The following is a 26,455-nucleotide window of genomic DNA, read 5'->3' as shown; positions in this document are numbered from 1 at the left end:
AAAAACATGTTGAATAGGGTTTGAGGGTCCATCACAGCCATAGCTTATGAAGTTCCAACCTGACATCTCCGGATCTTGATTGCCTATCCCCTTGGTGGTAATGTTTTTGTTGTTTGCTTGTGGAGTTAGCGATGCTTAACAAACTCCTGTAGTTGGGAAGATCATTCCGATATAAAGAAACAATCGCCTTGGGAATGTGATGGTTATTGGTTATTTAAAGGCGCTAATAACACGCCTAGTCATATCGAGTATGATAGGCAGTCAGTATTTAAGCAAGCTGATACCGCCCGGCCTCTCACTGAGGCTCCCCGCACGATACCACTTGTTGTCCTCTAATGAAGTTGCAGCCAATCCGCGGAATTCCGCTATCCGCAACGAGCAAACGCGTCCATTACCAACTAGTCCAGACACGGGATCACTAAGAGCAACACAGCTGAGTACTATCGAGCATTCGATAGAAGCTCAGTTGAGTACTATCGAGCATTCGATAGTACTCAGCTGAGCTTCGCATGATAACGATGAACACCACACATATCAGAGTTCAGAGTTCCAACCCGTGTATTGCTCATAGTGATCCCGTGTCTGGACTAGTTGGTAATGGGGTTAGCTGTTGTTAAAATAGCCCTACAGACACTGCTTTGAGGACATGCAATCATGTCTTCGCTCAGGAAGGACCTTTGCTTCGTGATGGAAGTGATCCATATTAGAACCTATCGCAGTTACGAGTTCTATCATCCCATCTCTAGATGGTGCTTCTTTCCAAGTTGCAGTGGCATGGACGGAAGACTAGTAAAGCTTACTTTGAAGTATTAGATTTTCGCTACTATGACTCTCAATGTGGCTTAAGATTTTGTGCCGAATATCATCAAGCAAGGTCGGTAATGGAGATATTTAACCTATCGCAGTTGTCATTTATTATATGACGACTGTATAATAATCAGCTTATGATTCGATTTCAATGTCGCCCACCCAAACTAGAGGAATATCCCGTTTCCCTTTACTGACCTACGATTTTTTTCTTACACACAAGTGGAGATTAAAACATTACAAACTAAATTTCGTGCGAATCGGTTGACTTTTATAGTATTATCGCCCCTATAAGTGTATATCGGGCGATCTATATATACGGGAGCGTTATGTAAATCTTAACCGATTTTTTTCAAAATTCATAGCGTTTGTCTTTTGGGCTAAAAAAAAGTGATATACGCAAAATTTCGTGATGATTGGGATACAAATGCGATCTCCAAATTAATTAAAAACAAGTAAAAGCGTGTTAAGTTCGGCCGGGCCGAATCTTGCATACCCTCCACCATGGATCGCATTTGCCGAGTTCTTCTCCCGGCATCTCTTCTTAGGCAAAAAAGGACATAAGAAAAGATTTGCTCTGCTATTATTATGTTATTACATGTTCGAGACCTGTGTAAAATGTCAGCCAATTCGAATAAGAATTGCGGCCTTTGGGGGCTCAAGAAGTAAACTAGAGAGATCGATTTATATGGGAGCTGTATCGAGCTATAGACCGATTCAGATCATAATAAACACGTATGTTGATGGTCATGAGAGGATCCGTAGTACATAATTTCTGGCAAATCGGATAATAATTGCGACCTCTAGAAGCTCAAGAAGTCAAGATCCAGATCGGTTTATATGGCAGCTATATCAGGTTATGAACCGATTTGAACCATACTAGGCACAGTTGTTGGATATCACAACAAAACACGTCGTGCAAAATTTTATTCTAATCGAATAAGAATTGCGCACTCTAGAGGCTCAAGAAGTCAAGACCCAATATCGGTTTATATGGCAGCTATATCAGGTTATGGACCGATATGAACCATACCTGGCACAGTTGTTGGATATCATAACAGAACACGTCGTGCAAAATTTTATTCTAATCGAATAAGAATTGCGCACTCTAGAGGCTCAAGAAGTCAAGACCCAAGATCGGTTTATATGGCAGCTATATCAAAATATGGACCGATATGGCCCATTTACAATACCAACCGACCTACACTAATAAGAAGTATGTGTGCAAAAATTTCAAGCGGCTAGCTTTACTCCTTCGGAAGTAAGCGTGCTTTCGACAGACAGACGGACGGACGGACGGACAGACGGACGGACATGGCTAGATCGACATAAAATGTCGCGACGATCAAGAATATATATACTTTATGGGGTCTCAGACGAATATTTCGAGTAGTTACAAACAGAATGACGATATTAGTATACCCCCCATCTTATGGTGGAGGGTATAACAAATAAAAGCGTGCTTAGTTCGGCCGGGCCGAATCTTATATACCCTCCACCATAGATCGCATTTGTCGAGTTCTTTTCCCGATATCTCTTTTCTTTCTTCTTTTTTCTATACTATTGGAGCTATATCCAGCTAGAGTCCGCTTCGGACCATAATTAATATGGATGTTAGAGACAATAGTAGAAGTCATTGTGTAAAATTTCAACCGTGTAAGAAATGCGCCCTCTAGCGGCTCAAGAAGTAAAATAGAGAGACCCTTTTATATGGTAGCCGTATTAGGCTATAGACCGATTCGGACCATATTTGACAAGTATGTTGAAGGTCATGGGAGAACCCGTTGTACAAATTGCTGCCAAATCGGATAATAAATACGCCCTCTGAAGGCTGAAGAAGTCAAGATCCCAGATCGGTTTATATTGCAGCTATATCAAGTTATGGAACGATTTGAACCATATTTAACACTGTCTTGATCGTCATGATAATTTAAGTCGATCTAGCCATGTCCGTCCGTCCGCCTGTCGAAATCACGCTAACATTCGACGAGTAATATTTTGCATGATATGTTTCTTTGAGACTTCCAACAACTGTTCTAAGTATGATCTAAATCAGTCTATAACCGATCTGGGGTCTTGACTTCTTGAGCCTCTAGAGGGCGCAATTCTAATCCTAATTGGCTTAAATTTTGCAAGGTATGCTAAGTATGGTTGAAATCAGTCTATAACCTGATGTAGCTGCCATATAAACCGATCTTGAATCTTGACTTCTTGAGCCTCTAGAGGGCGCAATTCCCATCCAATTAAGCTGAAATTATGCATGAAGTGTTTTATTTTCACTTGCAACAACTGTCTCAAGTATGGTCTAAATCAGATAATATCCTGCCATATAAACCGATCTCCCGATAAGACTTCTTGGGCTTCTAGAGGGCACAATTCTTATACAATATGGTTGCAATTTTGCATATGTCGTTTTGGTAGGACTTCCAACAACTGTTCTAAGTATGGTCTAAATCGGTATATAACCTGATATAGCTGCCATATAAACCGATCTCCAAGTTTGACTTTTTGAGCTTTTGAAGGGTGCCATTATTACTCCATTTGCCTGTAATTTTGCAGGTGGTATTTTTCTATGACTGGTGTTCTTAGATGGGAGGTATACTAATTTCGTCATTCTGTTTGTAACTACTCGATATATTCGTCTGAGACCCCATAAAATATACATATTCTTGATCGTCGCGACATTTTATGTCGATCTAGCCATGTCCGTCCGTCCGTCCGTCTGCCTGTCGAAAGCACGCTAACTTCCGAAGGAGTAAAGCTAGCCGCTTGAAATTTTGCACAAATAATTCTTATTAGTGTAGGTCCGTGCCGAATTTGGGTAGTTATGTTATCCAATTTTCACCGGATTGTGACGAAATGGGGTTACATATATATCCGAGGTGGTGGGTATCTAAAGTTCGGCCCGGCCGAACTTAATGCCTCTTTACTTGTTTTCGTTTGAAATACGGTTGATGGGAAATTAACGATGGTATAATTTATAAATTTTCTTTACTACCCAATTAGGATGAGGGAAAATAAATAAATTTTTAAGTATTTATAGTGCGGCGACCCTATTGACCAGATGCTTCATCATTATACTTTCATGTTAAATCCTTCTTGACAATTTAATCTTTGGAATCGTCAGCCAACCAACCAACGAGACAGTCAGTTGGTCCCTGATGTCACTTCTTCAACGTTGACACACATGAAAAGCGTGGCAGTTATGGTTATGGTAATCGCTGGTTGCTTCTTCTTGGGTGGGTGGGTGTAACTTTATTATGAAAATCACAAATCACGTAACGTGCCGCATGTTGTCAACAATTTAATTTCATTATCATCACGCTGTTGTGTCATAATTGTTTGTCCATGGAAAGCAAATTTCAATTTTGTCAAAAAAAAAAAACAGGGAGAGCAATGAAAGAAAGACGAACTGGAAAAGTGACACACAGACAGACAGACACATGGCAGTGTCAATGTATAACATTAAAAATATTGTACAAGTGTTAATTTAATTCATGCCCTCTCTTTAAGGAGCTGATATTCTTCTATACTCAATTTCTATAGCAAAACGAAGGAAATTCAAATAAATAGTTCTCCCCCATTTTTGGCAAGTATTCAATTTTTGGCTTCAATTTTGCGCACCAACACTTTTTGCCTTTGAAATATCTTCAAACCCAACTGAAGACCAAGGTTTTGGAGTTTTGTAAACTTTTAAACATTTAGTCGCTTTGATTTTTTTTCCTTCCTCCTCTTCCCCATTTATAACATTTGTCTTAAAAATGACATTCACCATCGAAGTGGGCATGAATTGTGTGTTTAGATGATTTACGAGCATTTCGGTAAGTAATGTCCAAATTTAAACCGGCAGGACAATGGGAAGTCCTAAATAGTCTTGTGTTTAGATTTGGTCATTGGTTGCTAGTTTTTTTTCGTTTTTGTTGTTGGTGTTGGCAATTTATGGCTAGAGTCAGACTGTTGGGCCATTGAGGCATATTCAAGTGCACCATAACAACAACAGCAACTTAGGAAAGTTAAAAATAAAACTAAGCTCGAAGGCTGCACGAGGTATGCGGAGGGGGGAGGGCAACAACGCAAAAAGCAAACGAGCCATAAATAAGAGTATTTTGGCACGCTGACCTAACCGGAAACGGAATCTAGCCGGAGGTAACGGTGTCCAATCGTCTCCGGCCGAGAAGCCGCAAACGTAAGCTTTTGTAGAAATGCTTTCGCACACACACACAAACATTCGCAAATACACCTACAGACAACTTTCTCATGTTGGGGATACACAAAGTCCATATTAATGTGGGGTTTCTGAAGTGTCCGAGTAATAATAAAAATTATTCTACTTTAAATATGGGTATAAAATTTTCGTATTTAAAACAAGTAAAAATGCATTAAGTTCGTCGGGTATATACGTAAACCACTTTTCGTCAAAATCCGGTGAAAAATGCATTCCTTATGCCCCCATAGCAGCTTTAACGAAACATGTTCCAATGTGGACCAAATACTAATAAGTACAAGTCATTGTTCAATTGTGTATAACAAAATATTGGTCCTTTTAGTAGCTATATCTAAAAATAAACGGATCCGAACCATACCCGACACGGATCTCGAAAAGTCTAACATCAGTCACCGTGTCAAATTTCAGTGAAATCGGAATATAAATGCGCCTTTTACGGGGCCAAGGCTTTAAATCGAGATATCGGTCTATATGGCAGCTATATCCAAATCTGGGCCAAATTGCAGAAAAATGTCGAAGAGCCTAACACAACTCACTGTCCCAAATTTCAGCAAAATTGGAATATAAATGCGCCTTTAATGGGGCCAAGACTTTAAATCGAAAGATCGGTCTATATGGCAGCTATATCCAAATCTGGATCGACCTGGGCCAAATTGCAGAAAAATGTCGAAGAGCCTAACACAACTCACTGTCCCAAATTCCAGCAAAATCGAATTATAAATGTGGCTTTTATGGGTCTTAGACCCTAAGTAGGCGGATCGGTCTATATGACAGCTATATCCAAATCTGGACCGACCTGCTATATCCAAATCTTGACAGATGTCGAAGGGCCCAGCACAACTCACTGTACCAAATTTCAGCAAAATCGGATAATAAATATGGCTTTTATGGGCCTAAGACCCTAAATCGAGGGATCGGTCTATATGGGGGTTATATCAAGATATAGTCCGATATAGCCCATCTTCGAACTTAACCTGCTTATGGACAAAAAGTGAGTCTGTGCAAAGGTGCAGCACAATATCTCTATTTTTAAAGATTGTAGCGTGATTTCAACAGACAGACGGACAGACAGACGGATAGACAGACAGACGGACAGACAGACGGACAGACAGACGGACAGACAGACGGACAGACAGACGGACAGACAGACGGACAGACAGACGGACAGACAGACGGACAAATAGACAGACGGACGGACGGACGAACAGACAGACGGACAGACAGACAGACAGACGGACAGACAGACGGACAGACAGACGGACAGAGAGACAGACGGACAGACAGACAGACGGAAAGACAGACGGACAGACAGACGGACAGACAGACCAACAGACCGACAGACAGACAGACCAGCAGACCGACAGACAGACCGACAGACAGACTGACAGACAGACCGACAGACAGACCGACAGACAGACAGACAGACAGACAGACAGACAGACAGTCAGACAGACAGACAGACAGACAGACAGACGGACAGACAGACAGACAGACAGACAGACAGACAGACAGACAGACAGACAGACAGACAGACAGACAGACAGACAGACAGACGGACAGACAGACGGACAGACAGGCGGACAGACAGACGGACAGACAGACGGACAGACAGACAGACGGACGGACAAGGTTAGATCGTTTTAGATTTTTACGCTGATCAAGAATATACTGGGTTGCCCAAAAAGTAATTGCGGATTTTTTAAAAAAAAGTAAATGCATTTTTAATAAAACTTAGAATGAACTTTAATCAAATATACTTTTTTACACTTTTTTTCTAAAGCAAGCTAAAAGTAACAGCTGATAATGGACAGAAGAACGAATGCAATTACAGAGTCACAAGCTGTGAAAAATTGGTCAACGCCGACTATATGAAAAATCCGCAATTACTTTTTGGGCAACCCAAATATATACCTTATAGGGTCGGAAATGGATATTTCGATGTGTTGCAAAGAGGACGTTGTCCTGTAAGTCGTTGGTAGCGTGCCTCTCTTCTCCGCTTAAGACAGAATGGATTCCAAAGACTCCACTGGTGCATCGGTAGTATCAGGTCGTAGTATGTTGTCTGCTATTGAAATCGAGGATAATCGAGTGGCTGAGCCTGGAAAGAAAAGTGACAAATCCCAAGAGCCTTAGACGAAGATTCCTCATTCAGGTCTTGAGAACAATACCAATCGCATCTTATATTAAAACGCTTGCCATTTGTCTAAGTCATTGTTAGTCGATGGCCACGTATTTGGATAAACATGGAGTTTTTTTTTTTGACTTGACTTCTTGAGCTCGTAATCTCCAACATTGAATATATTAAAACCCCTTATACCCATTCTAAATCTTATGCAATATGTTTTATATTTTCAAAAAGAACTTCATTCATATCTAGCCAACCCTTCATTCATATTTATTTCCCAAACTAATCTATTCCCCCTATTTGGCCTGGACACTTCACAAAACAATAGGAAGAACTTTTATGAAGATTCCATATATTTTTCAACTCAACGATTGACTGCAATTAACCTGTCAATAGAATTTATGTGTCTGTCTAACTCTTCGGCAAATGCCACTGCCACAGTCGATATAAAAAATATTCCATTAATTGGCACCAAATAAAAATCTAGAACTCACACTCTCACCCAGGGACTGGCAGACCAAGTTTTCACATGGAAATTGTTGCAAATAAAGCACTGTGTGCGTGAGCTACTGCGTGCCTTTATTGCACATTATCTCAAGGGTCTCTTATTACTCTAAAACAGGACATGCAACATATTGTGATTGTCATGCAGAGATTTAGACATTAGTATCGACTGCCAGTCAGCCAGCCAACTTCTGTCTGAGTTTATCCCAAGGGAAAATCGTGGGAAGTTGTTGATCTTTTCCAAGTTCTCCAGAGGGTGGTACGCAAGTAACCGCACCATAATTTATTGCTGCAGAAAAAAGGACAACAAACAACAACGAAGAAAAAAAACGCACACTTCAACTGATGTTGCCTGCCATTCGTTTGGTGGCGTTGCACACGTTGCTCAAAGCACGCGTTATTCCCAATAAAATGAATTAAAAACGGCAGCGGTAACTTGTGAGTCCAACGACCGAGTTCATATTCGCATTGGCGTTAATTGTTTGTTTGTTGTCATTGTCATTTAAGTGCTGGGGTGGGTTTGACTTTGAGCTCTTTGTCTCAGGGCAATCATCATGGACAAAGTGTGTGAAGAGGCACAGTATTTTGAGAACTCGATTTTTTCATTTAGGAATTTACCACATCATCTTAACATAATCATAGATGTGTCATTACCCTCAGCAATACCTGGGGCTTAAAAATAAGTACTTATTGATGGCAATATCTCTGGCATAACCAGTAATACAAGAGAACATAAAACGAGAGAGCAAGAAAATAAATTATAAAGACAAAATGTTTGAATGTTTTGTCCACTCCAAAAGAGCTACCGTGTGAATAAATACTTACTACTTGGGACATCACCGTATAAAAGTAATTCAAAGGGATGTTAAAAAAGAAGTTTCATTTTGCTTTGGTATAATGACATTTTTTTTGCTGGGTAAATTCACAAGGAAATTCGGAGACTCCTTAATTATTTCTTACTCAACGTGCTCGATAAAATATTGCAACTGGCATCTCTTAAAATGGGGTCATACTAAAGGTACCCCTGGGGACGTTGAGCCCAGTGCAGTAAGAAGACAAAACAAGTAAGAGCGTGCTAAGTTCGGCCGGGCCGAATCTTATATACCCTCCACCATGGATCGCATGTGTCGAGTTCTTTGCGCGGTAAGTTGAAGGCCATAGTGGAAGTAATTGGGTAATATTTCGGTCCATTTGGATAAGAATTCCGCCTTGTAAGGGCTCAAGAAGTATAATCAGGAGATCGCTTTATGTGAGACCATATTAGACACGTACGTTTAAAGTCATGGGAAAAGCCGTTGTACAAAAGTTAAGCCAAATCGGATAAGAATTGCGCCCTCTAGAGGCTTAAGACGTCAAGATCTCAGATCGGATTATATGGCAGCTATATCACGTTATGCACCGATTTGAACCATACTTAACACAGTTTTTGAAAGTCATAACGAAACACCTCATGCAAGTCATAACAGCATACTTAATGCACATTTTTAGCCAAATCGGATAAGAATAGCGCCCTCTAGTGGCTAAAGAATTTAAGATCCGCGATAGGTTTATATGACAGCTATATCTGGTTATGGACCGATTTAAACCAAACATAGCACAATTATTGGAAGTCAAAACGAAACACCTCATGCAAGTCATAACAAAACACTTCATGCAGAATTTCAGCCAAATCGGATAAGAATTGCGCCCTCTAGAGGCCTAAGAAGTCAAGATCCCAGATCGGTTTATATGGCGGCTATATCTGGTTATAAACCGATTTGAACCTAATCTAGTACAATTGTCAGCAACATTACTAATTTCTTTAGTTTAGAATCGAAACACTGTGCCACTTTACACTGTTTCCAATATTGCCGGTATATGAGAACCACTGAGTCTTTATGTGAGACACATAAACTTGTCAGTATATCTCTCTCACACACTCTCATTAAGGTGGCAATACTTAATTTAAAATTGAAAAAAAAGGAATACGGAAACGGAAAATGGCATTCTACTAAGGACGCCCTTGCATGTATCACTCAAGCTGCTGCGGCCGCTGCTGTTACCACAGTTAAGAACTATCAACTATCGCCACAGTCAATGCTGTTGACATTGTTACCCTGATTGCCGTTAACCGATGGTAATTGGAGAAGTCAAGAGTTTTTGGTGCCACGTATTTATTATTGTTACCCCATCCTTCTATGCCCCTTTCGTAAGGGTAATGCATGGTTGTATCTCTTGCGCTCAATTATGAGTTGCATTGTTTGTTGTGTTGTGGTGTCGTGTGTGTTCCTTTTGATAGGCATTTAAGGTAGACACCAGACAATGTCAATATGTTAAAGGTCTACGGCTGTCCTTTGATTGAGATCGCTAACATTTTTGATAATTTGTTTCGTTTTTTTTTTTTTGTTGCGGTGGGAGAATTGTTTGATGGTGTATTTTTTATGTTTTTCATAATGGTGGGAAAATTTGTAAGGGTAAAAAATTTTTTTTTTTTTTGATTTTATCAGTGATTGCAAATTGTCAAATACTATCCCGAGACACCAAATCTACAGTCAAACCTAGATGTTATGCTAGCAAGTCAGTTGTACAATGTACATGCGCATAAGCCGCAGAAAACAGGCCCTTTTTTCAAAAAGCTAATCTGAACTCCACTGGTGCATTTAGGATAACCAGGCAAGAACACCAGAAAAAACTCTCTCTGACGACATTTAAGAGGTATTTAGCCATATAAGGCTTCCCTACTATGTAGTGTCGATCTGCAGCACTCCCTTCGGACCCAGCAATAAAAAAGAGATCACTTTTATTTGACCTTAACATTGAATCCGATAGCATTCATTGATAGGAGCGAAATAACCTAGCTGTTTTCATTTGGATTCTTATATTTAGAGTCAAGTAACTGGGAGAAAGCCCCTACCGCAAAAACGACCCATGAGAGCATGATGGTGATTGTAAGATTTTCTGCTTCTATAGCCATATCGGCCGTTCGGACTCGGCTATAAAATGGAGGTCCCTTATCATTGAGCTTAAAACATGAAACGGGCTGCACTCATTGACATGAGATAAGTTTGCCCCCGTTCCTTAATGGAATGTTCATGGGCAAATTTGCATTTGCCATATCGGATGAAAGATATATATGGGTGCTATATGTGTAAATCTGGCCCGATTTAGAGGAAATTTTGTACACATACTGGATCGTCAAAAAATACACCTAAGGCAAAATTTTGTTAAGATTCCACATAATTGTGGCTTCTACAGCCTTAAGAGATCATATCCGATGAAAACTTGAAGCTATATCTCAATCTTAACCGATTTTGATGAAACTTAACACACACATCTAAGACGTCAAATGAAACACCACAAACTAAATTTTGTAAGGATCGGCGACAAATTGTGATTTCAACAGCCTTGAAAGGCCATAACCGATGAAAGATATATATGGAAGCTATATCTGAATCTGAACCGATTTTAAGAATTTTGCACACGAATTAAGAAATTTTGTAATGATCGGACCAAAATTGTGGCGACACATTTTAAGTCGTCGTATGAAACACCAGGCGTAAAATTTTGAAAAGTTCGGACCAAAGTTGTGGCTACTACACCCTTAAGAAGCAATATCGGATGAAAGATACATATGGGAGCTATATATGAACCAAAACCCATTTTGTTTAGCATCAATAGCGTTCGACCCTGGACCAAAAAAAGTGAATTCTGCTAAATTTTATAAGAATCGAACAACAAATGTGACCCGTACCTTGATCACAAGAACACATGGACAGACAGACGGACATAGCTAAATCAAATCAGGACGTAGTTCTTAGCCGATCGGTATACTTATCAACGGGTCATACTCTTCTCCTTCTTAGCGATATAAATAAATGCACAAATTTATAATACCCTGTACCACAGTGGTGGTGGTTTAAACATGCCTTTATACCCATGCTTTTTATACCCACCACCGAAGGACGGGGGAATATTCATTTTGTCAACACATCGAAATATCGTTTTCCGACCCTTAAAAGTAAGTATCTATTTTTGATCGGCGTATAAATCTGAGATGATGTAACCATGTCCGTGCGTCCGTCAGTCCATCCGTCTGTCCGTCCATATGTCCGTCCGTCTGTCCGTCCGTCCGTCTGTCCATCCGTCTGTCCGTCCGTCTGTCCGTCCGTCTGTCCATCCGTCTGTCCATCTGTCTGTCCATCCGTCTGTCCGTCCTTCTGTCCATCCGTCTGTCCATCCGTCTGTCCGTCTGTCTGTCCATCCGTCAGTCCGACCGTCTGTCCGTCCGTCTGTCTATTGAAATCACGCTCCAGTTTTTAAAAGTAGACATATTGAGCTGAAACTTTGCACAGATTTTTTTTTGCCCATTAACAGGTTAAGTTCGAAGATGGGCTATATCGGACAACATCTAGATATAGCCCCCATATAGACCGATCCGCCGATTTAGGGTCTTAGGTCCGATTTTGCTGAAATTTGGGTCAGTGAGTTGTGTTAGGACCTTCGACATCCTTCTTCAATTTGGCCTAGATCGGCCTAGATTTGGATATAGCTGCCATATAGACAGATCCGCCGATTCAGGGTCTAAGGCCCATAAAAGCCACATTTATTATCCGATTTTGCTGAAATTTGAGACAGTGAGTTGTGTATGGCCCTTCGGCATCCAAATTCAATTTGGCTTAGATCGGTCAATGTTTGGATATAGCTGCCATATAGACCGATCTCTCGATTTAAGGTTATTGGTCCATAAAAAGTGCACTTATTGTCCGATGTCGTCGAAATTTGCGACAGTGAGTTAAGTTAGGCCCTTCGACATTGTTCTTCAATTTGGCTCAGATCGGTCCAGTTTTGGATATAGCTGCCACATAGACCGATCTCTCGATTTAAGGTTTTGGACCCATAAAAGGCGCATTTATTGTCCGATATCACCGAAATTTGGGACAGTGAGTTGTGTTAGGCTCTTTGAAATTTTTCTGCAACTTGGCCCAAATCGATTCAGATTTGGATATAGCTGCCATATAGACCGATATCTCGGTTTATAGTCTTGGCCCCATAAAAGGCGCATTTATAATCCGATTTCACTACAATTTGACACAGTGACTTATGTCAGGCTATTCGACATCCGTGTCGTTTATGGTTCACATTGGTTTATTTTTAGATATTGCTACTAAGGAGACCAACATTTTTTTATAAACAATTGAACAATGTCCTGTACTTATTAGTATTTGGTCCAAATCGAAACATATTTCGATATAGCAGCTATGGGGCATAAGGTATGCATTTTTCACCGGATTTTGACGAAAAGTGGTTTACATATATAACCGAGGTGGTGGGTATGCAATTAACTGCAACGCTTGTAGATCATTGAATTTTTTTTTATCAAAATGCGTGCTCTGTTAAGAATGTTCATCGCCCGCATCTTCCCTTTTTACGAAGAAGCTCATTTTTGGCTCAATGGGTATGTAAATAAGCAGAATTATCGATTTTGGAGTGAAGATCAGCCAGAGGCAGAGCTACCAATTCATCCTGCTTGGTGCGGTTTATGAGCTGGTGGCATCATTGGACCGTACTTCTTCAAAGATGATGCGAATTGTAACATTACTGCGAGTGGTGAGCGCTACTGTGAGATGATATCCAACTTTTTTTTGCCCATAATGCAAGACCTTGACTTAGATAACATGTGGTTTCAATAAGACGGCGCCACATGCCACACAGCACGCGTAACAATGGACTTATTGAGAGGCGAGTTCGGTGAACATTTCATTTCACGATCGGGACTGGTCAATTGGCCGCCTAGATCGTGCGATTTAACGCCTTAAGACATTTTTTGTGGGGCTATGTTAAAGCTCATGTCTATACTGGCAAGCCCGCTTCAATTGACGCATTGGAAGACATTGGAAGAAGATTTAAATCGAGAAATCGGTCTATATGGCAGCTATATCCAAATCTGAACCAATCTGGGCCAAATTGAAGATGGATGTCGAGAGGCCTAACGCATTCCACTGCCCCAAAATTTCAGCAAAATCGGATAATAAGTGTGGCTTTTATGGGCCAAGACCCTAAATCGGCGGATCAGTCTATATGGGGGCTATATCAAGATATAGTCCGATATAGCCCATCTTCGAACTTAACCTGCTCATGGACAAGGAAAAGAATCTGTGCAAAGTTTCAGTTCAATATCTCTATTTTTAAGGATTGTAGCGTGATTTCAGCAGACAGACGGACGGACATGGCTAGATCGTCTAAGATTTTTACGCTGATCAAGAATATTTATAATTTATAGGGTCGTAAACGGATATTTCGATGTGTTACAAACAGAATGACGAAACTAGTAAACCCCCATCTTTCGGTGGTGGGTGTAACAAATGGTATGTGAAAGTAAAATACGAATTACAAAATTAGTCGCTTAACTTGCCTTCAAATATCTACGTCTATGTGCTATGAAAAACTATTCGCAGTTATGTTCCATTATCATGTTTTCCCCTTCCGCACAGTAATTATGACAATCCAAAAAAAGTGAAAACCATCGCTAACTATATTTGTAGAACAGAATTTTTTCTCACAATTTCCAGATTAAAAGTCAAAACACGAATTTACAAGGGTGAATTGAATTGGCGGCACAGCGTTAGGCATCTAAGCAGACCATTAAGTTGTAGCCACACCAACATAATGTCCAATTCATCTGACCATGGAGAACTTTTGCACGGTACAATGCATGCAAGTCAATAGAAGGCACACTTTGGTCGCAAGGGTCAGTCAGTTAGTCAGCCCGAAATGACCGAAAAGAAAACTTTAATGTTTTCCTTATGATGTATGAGCGTCAATACATGCGCGGTTCACACACTAACCAACAATTTTGGAGTTGTACTCTACAGTACAACGTTCGTGCGTTTATTTCTTGCGTATGGGAGAATGTTTTGGTGTAAATATTTTCATTCATGGCCCTCTTTCGCAGTTCACTTAGTCTGTGATATACCATTTTTTTTTTTGGGGTGGGGGGGAGGAGAGTACCAATAGCAATAATAACAACAATAAGGACTATTGCCAAACATTGCCAGGCACCAGTTACAATCATAATAATAACAACAAAAGCACAAGTCACTGTCATTATCATCATCATCATCATCATAGTCGTTGTAGTCGTGAACTCCGATTGACTTCATCCCTCTTAACTTTGAACCATTAAGGCTTTTGTGTTGTTGCCGCCACGCTACTGCCATTACTCTGTATTGGGTGCGTGATTTTGGCCGAAAATTGTACACACAATTTTATCATAAATCACTCTTGTCGATGGCTGCGATAGCATTTGATGTTGATGTTAACATACAATGAGATAATCGAACCATAAACTATACCAAAGGTCTGAGGTATGAGAACTTTCTCTGAATGAGATGTCTGGGGGATTAGCATCAAACTAATTTGCCAAAAGGGCGATAGTTAAGAGAAAATCTTAAGAAAAAAAAATTATTTCCAAAAATTGGCATCTTTTTAAATTTATCAAAAATTTACAAATAGAGAAATTACTATTACTTTCTACACCATTGCCAAATACTGTCCAAATCAAAGCTATATAGACCGATCCTACAATCGAATTCTTGAGCATATAAAAAGTAAATTTTTGCCTAAGACGCTGAGCGCCTGCTTTCGAATCCTGGCGAGAACATCAGAAACAACAAGTAAGTTCGGCCGAACTTTGGATACCCACCGGTCCAATTTGGACCAAATTCGACACGAATGTTGAGAGGTCTAATTAGTACAAGTCATTGTTCAATTTTGTAGAACAAAATATTGGTCTTTTTGGTAGCCATATCCAAATATAGACCGATCTGAACCATATACGACAGTGTGTCAAATTTCAGCGAAATGAGAATATAAATGTGCTTTTTATGGGGCCAAGACTTTAATCGAGTGATCGGTCTATATGGCAGCTATATCCAAATCTGGACCGATCTGAGCCAAATTAAGGAAGGCAGTCGAAAGACCCAACACTGCCCCAAATTTCGGCAACATCGGACAATAAATGCGCCTTTTATGGGTCCAAAACCTTAAATAGAGAGACCGGTCTATATGACAGCCATATCCAAATCTGAACCGATCTGGGCCAAATTGCAGAAAGTTCTTGAAGGGCCTAACGCAACTCATTGTCCCAAATTTCGGCGAAATCGGACAATAAATGCGCCTTTTATGGTCCGAAAACTTTATATCGAGAGATCGGTCTATATAGCAGCTATATTCAACTCTAGCCCGATCTGGGCCAAATTGAACAAAAAAATATTGAAAGGCCTAACACAACTCACTGTCCCAAATTTCGGCGATATCGGACAATAAACTCGCCTTTTACGGGCCCAAAACTTTATATCGAGAGATCGGTCTATATGACAGCTATATTCAAATCTGGACCCATCTGTGCCATATTGCAGAAAGATGTAGAGGAGCTTAACTTAACTCACTGTTCCAAATTTCGGCGAAATCGGACAATAAATGCGTTTTTTATGGTCCGAAAACTTTATATCGAGAGATCAGTCTATATGGCAGCTATATCCAAATCTGGACCGATCTGAGCCAAATTGAAGAAGGATGTCGAAGGGCCTAACACAACTCACTGTCCCAAATTTCAGCAAAATCGGATAATTAATATGGCTTTTATGGGCCTTAGACCCTAAATCGGCGGATCGGTCTATATGGCAGCTATATCCAAATCTGGACCGAACTGGGCCAAATTGAAAAAGGATGTCGAAGGGCCTAACACTACTCACAATCCAAAATTTTGGAGAAATTGGACAATAAATGCGCCTTTATGGGCCCAAGACCTCAAATCGAGAGATCGGTCTATATGACAGCTATTTCCACATTTTGACCGATCTGTGCCATATTACAAAAAGATGTTGAGGGCCTTAGCACAACTCACTGTCCCACATTTCGGCGAAATCGGACAATAAACTCGCCTTTTATGGGCCCAAAACCTTGAATCAAGAGATCAGTCCATATGGCAGCTATATCCAAATCTGGACCGATCTGGGCCAATTTGAAGAAGGATGTCGAAGGGCCTAACACAACTCACTGTCCCAAATTTCAGCAAAATCGGATAATAAATGTGACTTTTATGGGCCTTAGACTCTAAATCGATAGATCGTTCCAAATGGCAGCTATATCCAAATCTGGACAGATCAGGGCCAAATTAAATTAGGATGTCGTAGGTTCTACCACAACCCACTATCCCAAATTTCAGCAAAATCGGGACTTAACCTGCTTATGGACGAAAAGAGGATCTGTGCAAAGTTTCAGCTCAATATCTCAATTATTTTACCCTCCGCCATAGGATGGGGGTATACTAATTTCGTCATTCTGTTTGTAACACCTCGAAATATGCGTCTGAGACCCCATAAAGTTCATATGTTCTTGATCTCAAGTTATTTTAATTCGATCTAGCCATGTCCGTCCGTCCGCCCGTCTGTCCGTCGAAAGCACGCTAACTTTCAAAAGAGTAAAGCTAGCCGCTTGAAATTTTGCACAAAAAATTTTTACTACTGTAAGTCGGTTAGGTTCATGTTTTGCCATATAAACCGATCTTGGGTCTTGACTTCTTGAGCCTGTAGAGGGCGCAATTCTCGTCCGATTTGATTGAAATTTTGCACTTAGTGTTTTGGTATCACTTCCAACAACTGTGTTATGTATGATTCAAATCGGTTCATAATCTGGTATAGCTGTCATATAAAGCGATCTGGGATCTTGACTTCTTGAGCCAATAGAGAGCGCCATTCTCATCCGATTTGGCTGAAATTTTGCGGTTTGTTTTGAGGTGTTTTGTTATGTCTTCCAATAACCGTGCTAAGTATGGCGCAAGTCGGAACATAACCTGATATAGCTGCCATATAAACCGATCTATGATCTTGAATTCTTGAGCCCTTAGAGGGCGCAATTCTCATCCGATTTCAATGAAACGTGGTGTTTTGGTATCACTTCCAACAGCTGCGTTAAGTAAGTTCAAATCGGTTCACAATCTGCTATAGCTGTCATATAAACCAATCTTGGATCATGACTTCTTGAGCCAATAGAGCGCGCAATTCTCATACGATTTGCAGACATTTTCTATTGGGTTGCCCAAAAAGTAATTGTCGGTAATATAGTCGGCGTTGACAAATTTTTTCAACGGCTTGTGACTCTGTAATTGCATTCTTTCTTCTGTCAGTTATCAGCTGTTACTTTTCGCTTGCTTTAGAAAAAAAGTGCGCGAAATTTTGTTTACATTTGTTTGTTTGGCGTCAATTTTAATATGGGTACCACATGTATTGAAAGAAATTCATTTAACAAACCGAATCAACGCTTGTGATATGCACCTTAAACGTAATGAATTCGATCCGTTTTTAAAACGAATCATAACTGGAGATGAAAAATGGATTGTTTACAACAACGTTAGTCGAAAACGATCATGGTCCAAGCATGGTGAACCACCAGCTCAAACCACTTCAAAGGCTGATATCCACCAAAAGAAGGTTATGCTGTCTGTTTGGTGGGATTGGAAGGGTGTGGCATATTCTGAGCTGCTTCCAAGGAACCAAACGATTAATTCGGTTGTTTACTGTCAACAATTGGACAAATTGAATACAGCCATCAAGGAGAAGCGACCAGAATTGGTCAATCGTAAAGGTGTCATATTCCACCAGGACAACGCTAGACCGCACACATCTTTGGTCACTCGCCAAAAACTGAGTGAGCTTGGCTGGGAACTTTTGATGCATCCACCATATAGCCCTGACCTTGCACCATCAGACTACCATTTATTTCGATCTTTGCAGAACTCCTTAAATGGTAAGACTATCGGCAATGATGAGGCTATAAAATCGCACTTGGTTCAGTTTTTTGCAGATAAAGGCCAGCATTTCTATGAGCAAAAGGTTATCGAACAAAATGGCAATTATATATTTGATTAAAGTTCATTCTAAGTTTTATTAAAAATGCATTTATTTTCTTTTAAAAAATCCGCAATTACTTTTTAGGCAACCCAATACAACGGCTTCTCTCATGACTTTCAACATACGCGTCTGAGATGGTCTGAATCGATCAATAGCTTGAAACAGCTGTCATATAAACCTATCTCCCGATTTTTGAGTTGAACTGAAATATCACACAATGACTTCTACAATGTTCAGCATTCATTTATCGTCCGAACTATAACTTGTTAAAAATCATTTCACAACATTACGCAATTTCAATAAAACCTTTAATAAAAATATCTTAATCTAGTAAAAACAAATGTTGTTCTTATCGTCACATGTTTACAACATAATCCTTTGCGTTTGATAATTCGTTGATTTGAATCCTCATTATATCAAAGCAGTGACTGTAACGAGAACACAAACTTATTTGTCCATCCCTTATACACCGATATAATTACTGTGTCCCTTCTGCATTTCCACCCTTTAGACGCTGGGAACTGTAGGTTCAAATGGCACGTTCCATGGTTGTATCCTTGTGCCTTTTCTTGATAATTCAATTGAAAATTTATTGCTCTTTGCCTACGCTGTTGTAGCCACGAAATTCTCACGCACACTTGAGTTGATCACTTTATGATCTGAGGATGATGCAGACTTTGGATGACGTAGCCTATGACGACAATGACGATGATTAGCTTCATTGTTGTGCAACAGTGTGACAAGGACTTATGTTTTTTTTTTAGCCGATGAGTATATTGTTCCCAGGCTTCTGCTACATTGGCCACCAAAATTGTCTGGGGCAGTATCAACGGGTGTTTTATTTAAATGTTTGTTGTGATTGTCTTTTTTGGTTGCCTCTTCAGCATTCATTCATCCCCCTCGTTGAATAGTCCTATACCAAGAGTACATTGCAAAATTGAAAGATGGGGTGTTTACAGCTTGTCGTGCGACTCTCTTGTCCTTTGACTACCATGCCATACCAAAGAGCGACGCCTGCATTCACGCTTTAATAGGATTAGCTCTGAAGAGCACTTATGAGTCAAATGATTAGCGCCAGTGTTTGTTGTCCTCGTGTTTATTGCTGCTGAAGAACATTTATGAGCATTAGTGTTGTTTTGATAGTGCCTTGCCAGCTTTAGCACAGATTGACAGTCAAGTCCTTTTGTTTTTGGTTTTTTTGCCACAGTGTATCAAGGATGCACCGACAATTGTTTGCAAACTTTCCCACCCAAATATCCCGCTGATAATGGAGAAGAATCATCGCTGGCTTTGGCAGCATCGTCGACATTTGACATATGAAAAAGTTCATATATAAATCCAATGATTGATATCGATTAGTTATGCCCAGGGTACTTGGCGAAGATTTATGAACACTTTGCTACGCATTTGGGATTAATGGATGTGGAATGATGTTTTTCTTGGGAACCATTTTTTTTTCAACAGAAAAGTGAAAAAAGTTTTTTTTTCGAAAAATAATTTACAAAGAAAATCACCCAGAGGGGGATATAGACCCATCGATACAATATGGGACTTAACTGCAAGCTACGGTTAAAGGTAGAGCCGAATCTTAAATATATTGGGTTGCCCAAAAAGTAATTGCGGATTTTTCATATAGTCGGCGTTGACAAATTTTTTCACAGCTTGTGACTCTGTAATTGCATTCTTTCTTCTGTCAGTTATCAGCTGTTACTTTTACCTTGCTTTAGAAAAAAAGTGTAAAAAAAGTATATTTGATTAAACTTCATTCTAAGTTTTATTAAAAATGCATTTACTTTCTTTTAAAAAAACCGCAATTACTTTTTGGGCAACCCAATAAAATTTAATTTGTGTTTATTTGTCGGTTTGTTCCGTATAGACTCAAAAACGGCTGAATCGATTACCTTCAAATTTTCACAGATTGTGCAGTTTGGTCTGAAAGGAAACATAGGCTTTATAATTTTTGATAACGGTAGGGGGGAGCGGACCCTCCCCTTGCCCCAAAAGTACCACCCAAAAATAAAAGTATACCAATTAGGACAATATGGAACTTAAATGAAAGGTATTCAGGAGTAGAGTACGAATTTTATATAAAAAATTGGATCCAAGTAACTGGGGGGCCGCCCCAGTCCCAAAACCCCTTAAAATAGGTTTATTTGACGATCATGACAATATGGGACTCAAATGAAAGGTATTCAGGAGTGGATTACGAATATGGTCACGAAGTAGGAATAGGCGTAATGATTTGTTGATAACGAAAAGGGGCGAACCCTTCCCCGTTACCACAAAAAAAAAATCAAAAGTGGACCGATAAGGACAATATGGGTATCAAATGAAAAGTATGCAGGAGTAGATAACGAATCTGGCATTCAAATTCATGTCGAAATATAGGGGGTCACCCACTACCACAAAACCGCACCAAATGGGCATATTAGCCAATCACGGATATATGCGACTCGGTTTGTTTGTTCCGTAGCTGGGAGGCCGCCCCAACCGCAAAACCCCCTAAAATAGGTTTTTTTGGACGATCATGACAATATGGGACTCAAATGAAAGGCATTCGGGAAAAGATTGTGAATATGGTCAGGAGGGAGAAATAGGCTTTATAATTTGTTGATTTCGGAAGGGGGCGGACCCTTCCCCTTTACCCAAAAACACCAACCAAAATCACAAGTCGACCAAAAAAAACAATATGGATATCAAATGAATGGTATTGAAGAGTAGAATACGAATATGGTATTAAAAATAGTGTCCAAGTACTCAGAAAGTCGCCGTAACCCCAAAATGTCTAAAAGCAGACAAATAGGTCATCCATATCAATATGGGGCTTAAATAAAAGGTATTCGGGAGTAGATTACGAATCTGGTAGGGGGTCACCCCACCTCTCAAAAACCCCCAAATGGGCATATGACCCATCATGACTATATGAGACTCGATTTGTTTGTTTGTTCTGTAGAATCAACAAAAAGGAAACATAGGTTATATAATTTCTAGATATCGAATAGTGGCTGACCCTCCAGAACCCAAAATCAAATGTGGACCGATCAGGACAATATAGGTATCAAATGAAAGGTATTGGATAGTAGAATACGAATATGGTATTAAAATTTGAGTCTAAGTACCCATCGGGCCGCCCCAACCCCAAAACTCCCCCAAACCGACATATTGGACATTCATTTCAATATGGGGCTCAAATAAAAAGTATTCGGGAATAGATTTCGAATCTGGCATACAAAATCAAATCGAATTATTGAGGGTCACGCCGCACCTCAAAAACGCCTTTAGACCCGTTATGACTAAATGATACTTGGCTGATCCGATTTTCTTAAAATTTTCGTTTGTCTGGAAGGAAGCATAGACTATACTTATTTTTAGATATCGGGTGGAGGCGGACCCTCTCCCTTACGCCAAAAACGCCTCCCCATATTCCAAAGTGGTTCGATGGATACAATTGGGTCCAAGTACCCTGCCCATGTAAACCGATCTCCCTATTTGAAATCTTGAGCCCTTAAAAGCGGCAATTTTTGTCCCATTTGGCTAAAATTTTGCTCATAGTATTTTGTTATGACGTCCAACAACTGTGCCAAGTACGGTCCAAATTGGCATGTAACCTGATATAGCTCCCATATAAACCGATCTCCCGATTTGACTTTTTGAGCCCTTGGAAGCCACAATTTTAGTCCAATTTGGCAAAAAGAGTTTGGTTGTCATGTCTGTGGAACGTTATGACTAGTCACCAAATGTTTTGAAGTGTTACAAAAGAAATGACTGAATTAGTATACCCCATCCTATACCATACTTGGCATAATAAGGGGCCGAGTTTGGAAGGGCCAAACTACCCCCTAAAACCACCACAGTTGTTTTCAAAAACCCAAATCTCAGAAATAGATGCCCCGATTCAAAAGGAAATATTCCTTACAAATATTATGAATGAATTTTGAGTCAAGTGCATCCTAGGGGAACGCCCCACCCCAAACCCCACCCAAACGAACATGTTTACCAATTGGTAAACAATATGGGTATGAAATAAAAGGTATTTGAATGTTGAGTACGAAATTTTGCACCAATTGCTGCTAAATTTCGTACTGGAGGCCACCGTAGCGTAGTGGTTAGTATGTCCGCCCATAACGCTGAATGCGAGAATCCTGCGAGAACATTGAAAAATTTTCAGCGCTGGTTTTCCCTTCCTAATGCTGGCATTTGTGAGGTACTACGCCATGCGTAGAAGCCATGTAAAAACTTCTCTCCACAGAGGTGTCGCACTGCGGCACGCCGTTCGGACTCGACTTTCAAAGGCGGTACCCTATCTTTGAGCTTAGACTTAAATCGGATTGCAGTCATTGATATGTGAAAAGTTTGCCCCAGTTCCTTAATGGAATTTTTATAAGCAAATTTGCATTTGCAATACTTGACATTTAAGAAAAGTCATGAAAAAATAGGTCACCGTAGCACAGAGGTCCGATTAAAGTTTAAACTCAACAATAAGGGGCCTCCTTTTTATAGCCGAGTCCAAACGGCGTGCCGCAGTGCGACACCTCTAAGTTTTACATAGCATAGTACCTCACAAATGTTGCCAGCATTAGGAGGGGAAAACCACCGCTGAAAATATTTTTCTGATGGTCTCGGTAGAATTCGAACCCAGGCGTTCAGCGTCATAGGTTTCGAATCCTGCCGAGACCATCAGAAAAATATTTTAAGCGGTGGTTTTCCCCTCCTAATGCTGGCAACATTTGTGGGGTACTATGCCATGTAAAACTTAGAGGTGTCGCACTGCGGCACGCCGTTTGGACTCGGCTATAAAAAGGAGGCCCCTTATCATTGAGTTTAAACTTTAATCGGACTGCACTCATTGATATGTGAGAAGTTTGGGCCAGTTCCTTAATGAAATGTTTATAAGCAAATTTGCATTTGCTATACTTAACTTTTAAGGAAAGTCATTGAAAAATATCATAAGCCTATTGTTCTGGAAAACAATTGTTAATAATATCTTCCTTTGAGGTTGAATGTGCTCAAGATTAATATTCCTTTGTTGCGTATATGGGATTACTTTAACTTCAATGCGAACTAACAACCACCTTGCAACGCCATCTACTGGCACTTGCCAGCACAATAGGTAAGCTCATGGTGACTGTCTAGGATAAGCCATAAAAAGCTTTACAGGACTAATGTTGGTGTTTGTGATAAAAAAAGAGTACTCATGTCTTACACAACTACAATTGCAACATACCTGTTAAGCATTTGTTGGCCGAGCTACGATGATTGTCATTGCTGCCACCACCACCACCAGCTCCACCATTGTTGTTATTATTATTATTGTGATGTGAATTGGATGATGAGGCCGAGGACGAAGAGCAAACAACCGATGATGATTTATCTGAAAGAAGCAAAAAGCTTACAAAGATATCAAAATTTCAAGTAAACGTATTCTTAGAGATGCTTTCGAGTGTATATCCTGCGTCGTTTTTATTGTCATCATAATTGTCGCACACATCTCTCACTTATAGAAATCAATTATTTTCCTGATGACATCTTTATATAATTGGCTAAAATCATGCATCATTTCTGATGATGGCCCAGAACGAAAGGGGGACATGGGCCAAGCGACGTTGCTTCTCAAGAAATTCGCTACACTTGGTACTGTGGTACTCTTCCCCTTGGTTACATGACATTCAAGTGGTTCTTCAAAGGCTTTTCAGTTGTATGTTCTTGGCAACTGTTGGCAAACAGATGAGCAATTAGTTCTCGGCTAAGTTGGCAAAATGTACCAACAGGCCAAATGCTAGCTATTGTCACATAAACCTAAATTATATCTCTACACATTGGGAATTTATTTGAATCCTACTTTGGGGGAGGGTGAAAGAGGGCTACATGCGGCCGGAACCAAGTAACGCACCGCAGAGCCTGCCATGTATAATCGCCGCATAAGCCTCTGAAGTAGCAGGGTTAATTGAAGGGGTGGAGCTCAGGGCGCATTATGGCATATCGCATATCAAAATATATCGATGATAGTCAACCATACACAGGGACATGGGCACCATTTCGCTGGCCCATAAAAAACTACTCAATTGCCTTTGCCAAAAACAAGAGGAATACTCGTATATGCGTGTGATGGGGGTGTTTTGTTTGGAAAACAAACTTTTACCAACCATAGAATTTTATGGCTTTTATGGTTGTTTGGTTCTGATGTTGCTACAATTCAGTCGGCTGTCACCATCATCTTGGGCACAAATGAATTAATGCAAAAAATGTTTATGCTGCGAAATGACAGCACACTGCCCAAGAAGCATGGGACACAAACAGAAACGACCGCCAGATGGAACAAAAGAAACGTGCATTGCCACATGCATGCATTAAAAATGGGTAAAGGTCCTTTTAACATTTTTTATGTGATTTTGTTTAAGATTTTAAATGGAATTATTACATTTAAGAGTGCTTTAGGCGTTGGTTTCATTATAAGAAATAAATATATTTTCCTATCAAAATGCAATTCCAAGAATATTTTTATACCCTCCACCATAGGATATGGTGAAGGGTATATTAGTATATCCCCAGAATACTAATTTCGTCATTCTGTTTGTAACACCTCCAAATATTCGACTAATCTTAATAATCTTGATCGTCATAGCTGTCCGTCCGTCCGCCTGTCCGTCAGTCCGTCGATCTATCCGTCCGTCCGTCGATCCATCCGTCCGTCCGTCGATCCATCCGTCCGTCCGTCTGTCGTCCGTCGGTCCATCCGTCCGTCTGTCCGTCCGTCTGTCCGTCCGTCCGTCTGTCTGTCGAAAGCACGTTAACTTTCGAAGGAGTAAAGCTAGCCGCTTGAAACTTTACACAAATATTTCTTATTTGTGTAGGTCGGTTGGGATTGTAAATGGACTATATCGGTCCATGTTTAGGTATAGCTGCCATATACACCGATATCGGGTCTTGACTTCATGAGGCACTAGAGGGCACAATTTTTATCCGATTTGACTGAAATTTTGCATAGGGTGTTTTATTATGACTTCCAACAACTGTGCTGAGTATGGTTGAAATCGGTCCATAACCTGACATAGCTTTCATATAAACCGATCACGGGTCTTGACTTCTTGAACCACTAGAGGGCACAATTTTTATCCGATTTCGCTGAAATTTTGCGTGACGCGTTTTGCTATGACTTCCAATAACTGTGCTGAGTATGGTTGAAATCGGTTCATAATCTGGTATAGCTGTCATAGAAACCGATCTGGGGTCTTGACTTCTTGAGCCCATAGAGCGCGCAATTCTCATCCGATTTGGCTGAAATTTTGCATGAGGTGTTTTGTTATAACTGTGCTAAGTATGGTACAAATCGGTACATAACCTGATATAGCTACCATATAAACCGATCTGGGATCTTGACTTTTTGAGCCTTTAGAGGGCGCAATTCTCATCCGATTTGGAAGAAATTTTGTACAACGGCTTCTATTATGATCTTCAACATACGTGTCTAATATGGTCTGAATCGATCAGTAGCTTGATACCGTTCCGATATAAACCGATCTTCCGATTTTGCTTCTTGAGCCCCTACAAGGCGCAATTCTTATCCGAATGGACTGATATATTACACAATGACTTCTACAATGTTCAGCATTAATTTTTGGTCCAAATCGGACTATAACATGTTATTTTATTCAAAATTTTGTCAAAATATTGTTTTGATGGAAAATTTTGCAAAATAATATTTAAATTGAAAAGTTTGTAAAATTTTTATTGTATTTCAATAGAAAATGTTTTAAAAATCTTATTTTATTTTATTTATAGATTTTTGTTTTATACCCACCACCATAGGATTTATGTTGGTGGTGCTTCGTTTATACCACCTCATATAGTATATATATTCTTGATCGTCTCGACGCTCTGACTCGATGTAGCCATGTCCGTCCACCC

General features: G+C 40.0%; 1 protein-coding gene across 1 annotated transcript in view; it reads right to left on the bottom strand.

The window, feature by feature from the left end:
• The window catches only part of LOC106094248 (DNA-binding protein D-ETS-3), a 162,875-nt gene that overhangs the window by 99,420 nt on the left and 37,000 nt on the right, over positions 1-26,455 (bottom strand). The window contains exon 4 of the mRNA XM_059360630.1: positions 23,775-23,921. Coding sequence (XP_059216613.1) covers positions 23,775-23,921 — 147 coding nt within the window. The remainder of the gene's footprint in view (positions 1-23,774; positions 23,922-26,455) is intronic.

Source organism: Stomoxys calcitrans, chromosome 1 (genome assembly GCF_963082655.1).
Source record: "Stomoxys calcitrans chromosome 1, idStoCalc2.1, whole genome shotgun sequence".
Classification (NCBI taxonomy): Eukaryota; Metazoa; Arthropoda; class Insecta; order Diptera; family Muscidae; genus Stomoxys; species Stomoxys calcitrans.
The sequence above is the reverse complement of the archived record's forward strand: the minus strand, read 5'-3'. Positions and strand labels throughout refer to the sequence as shown.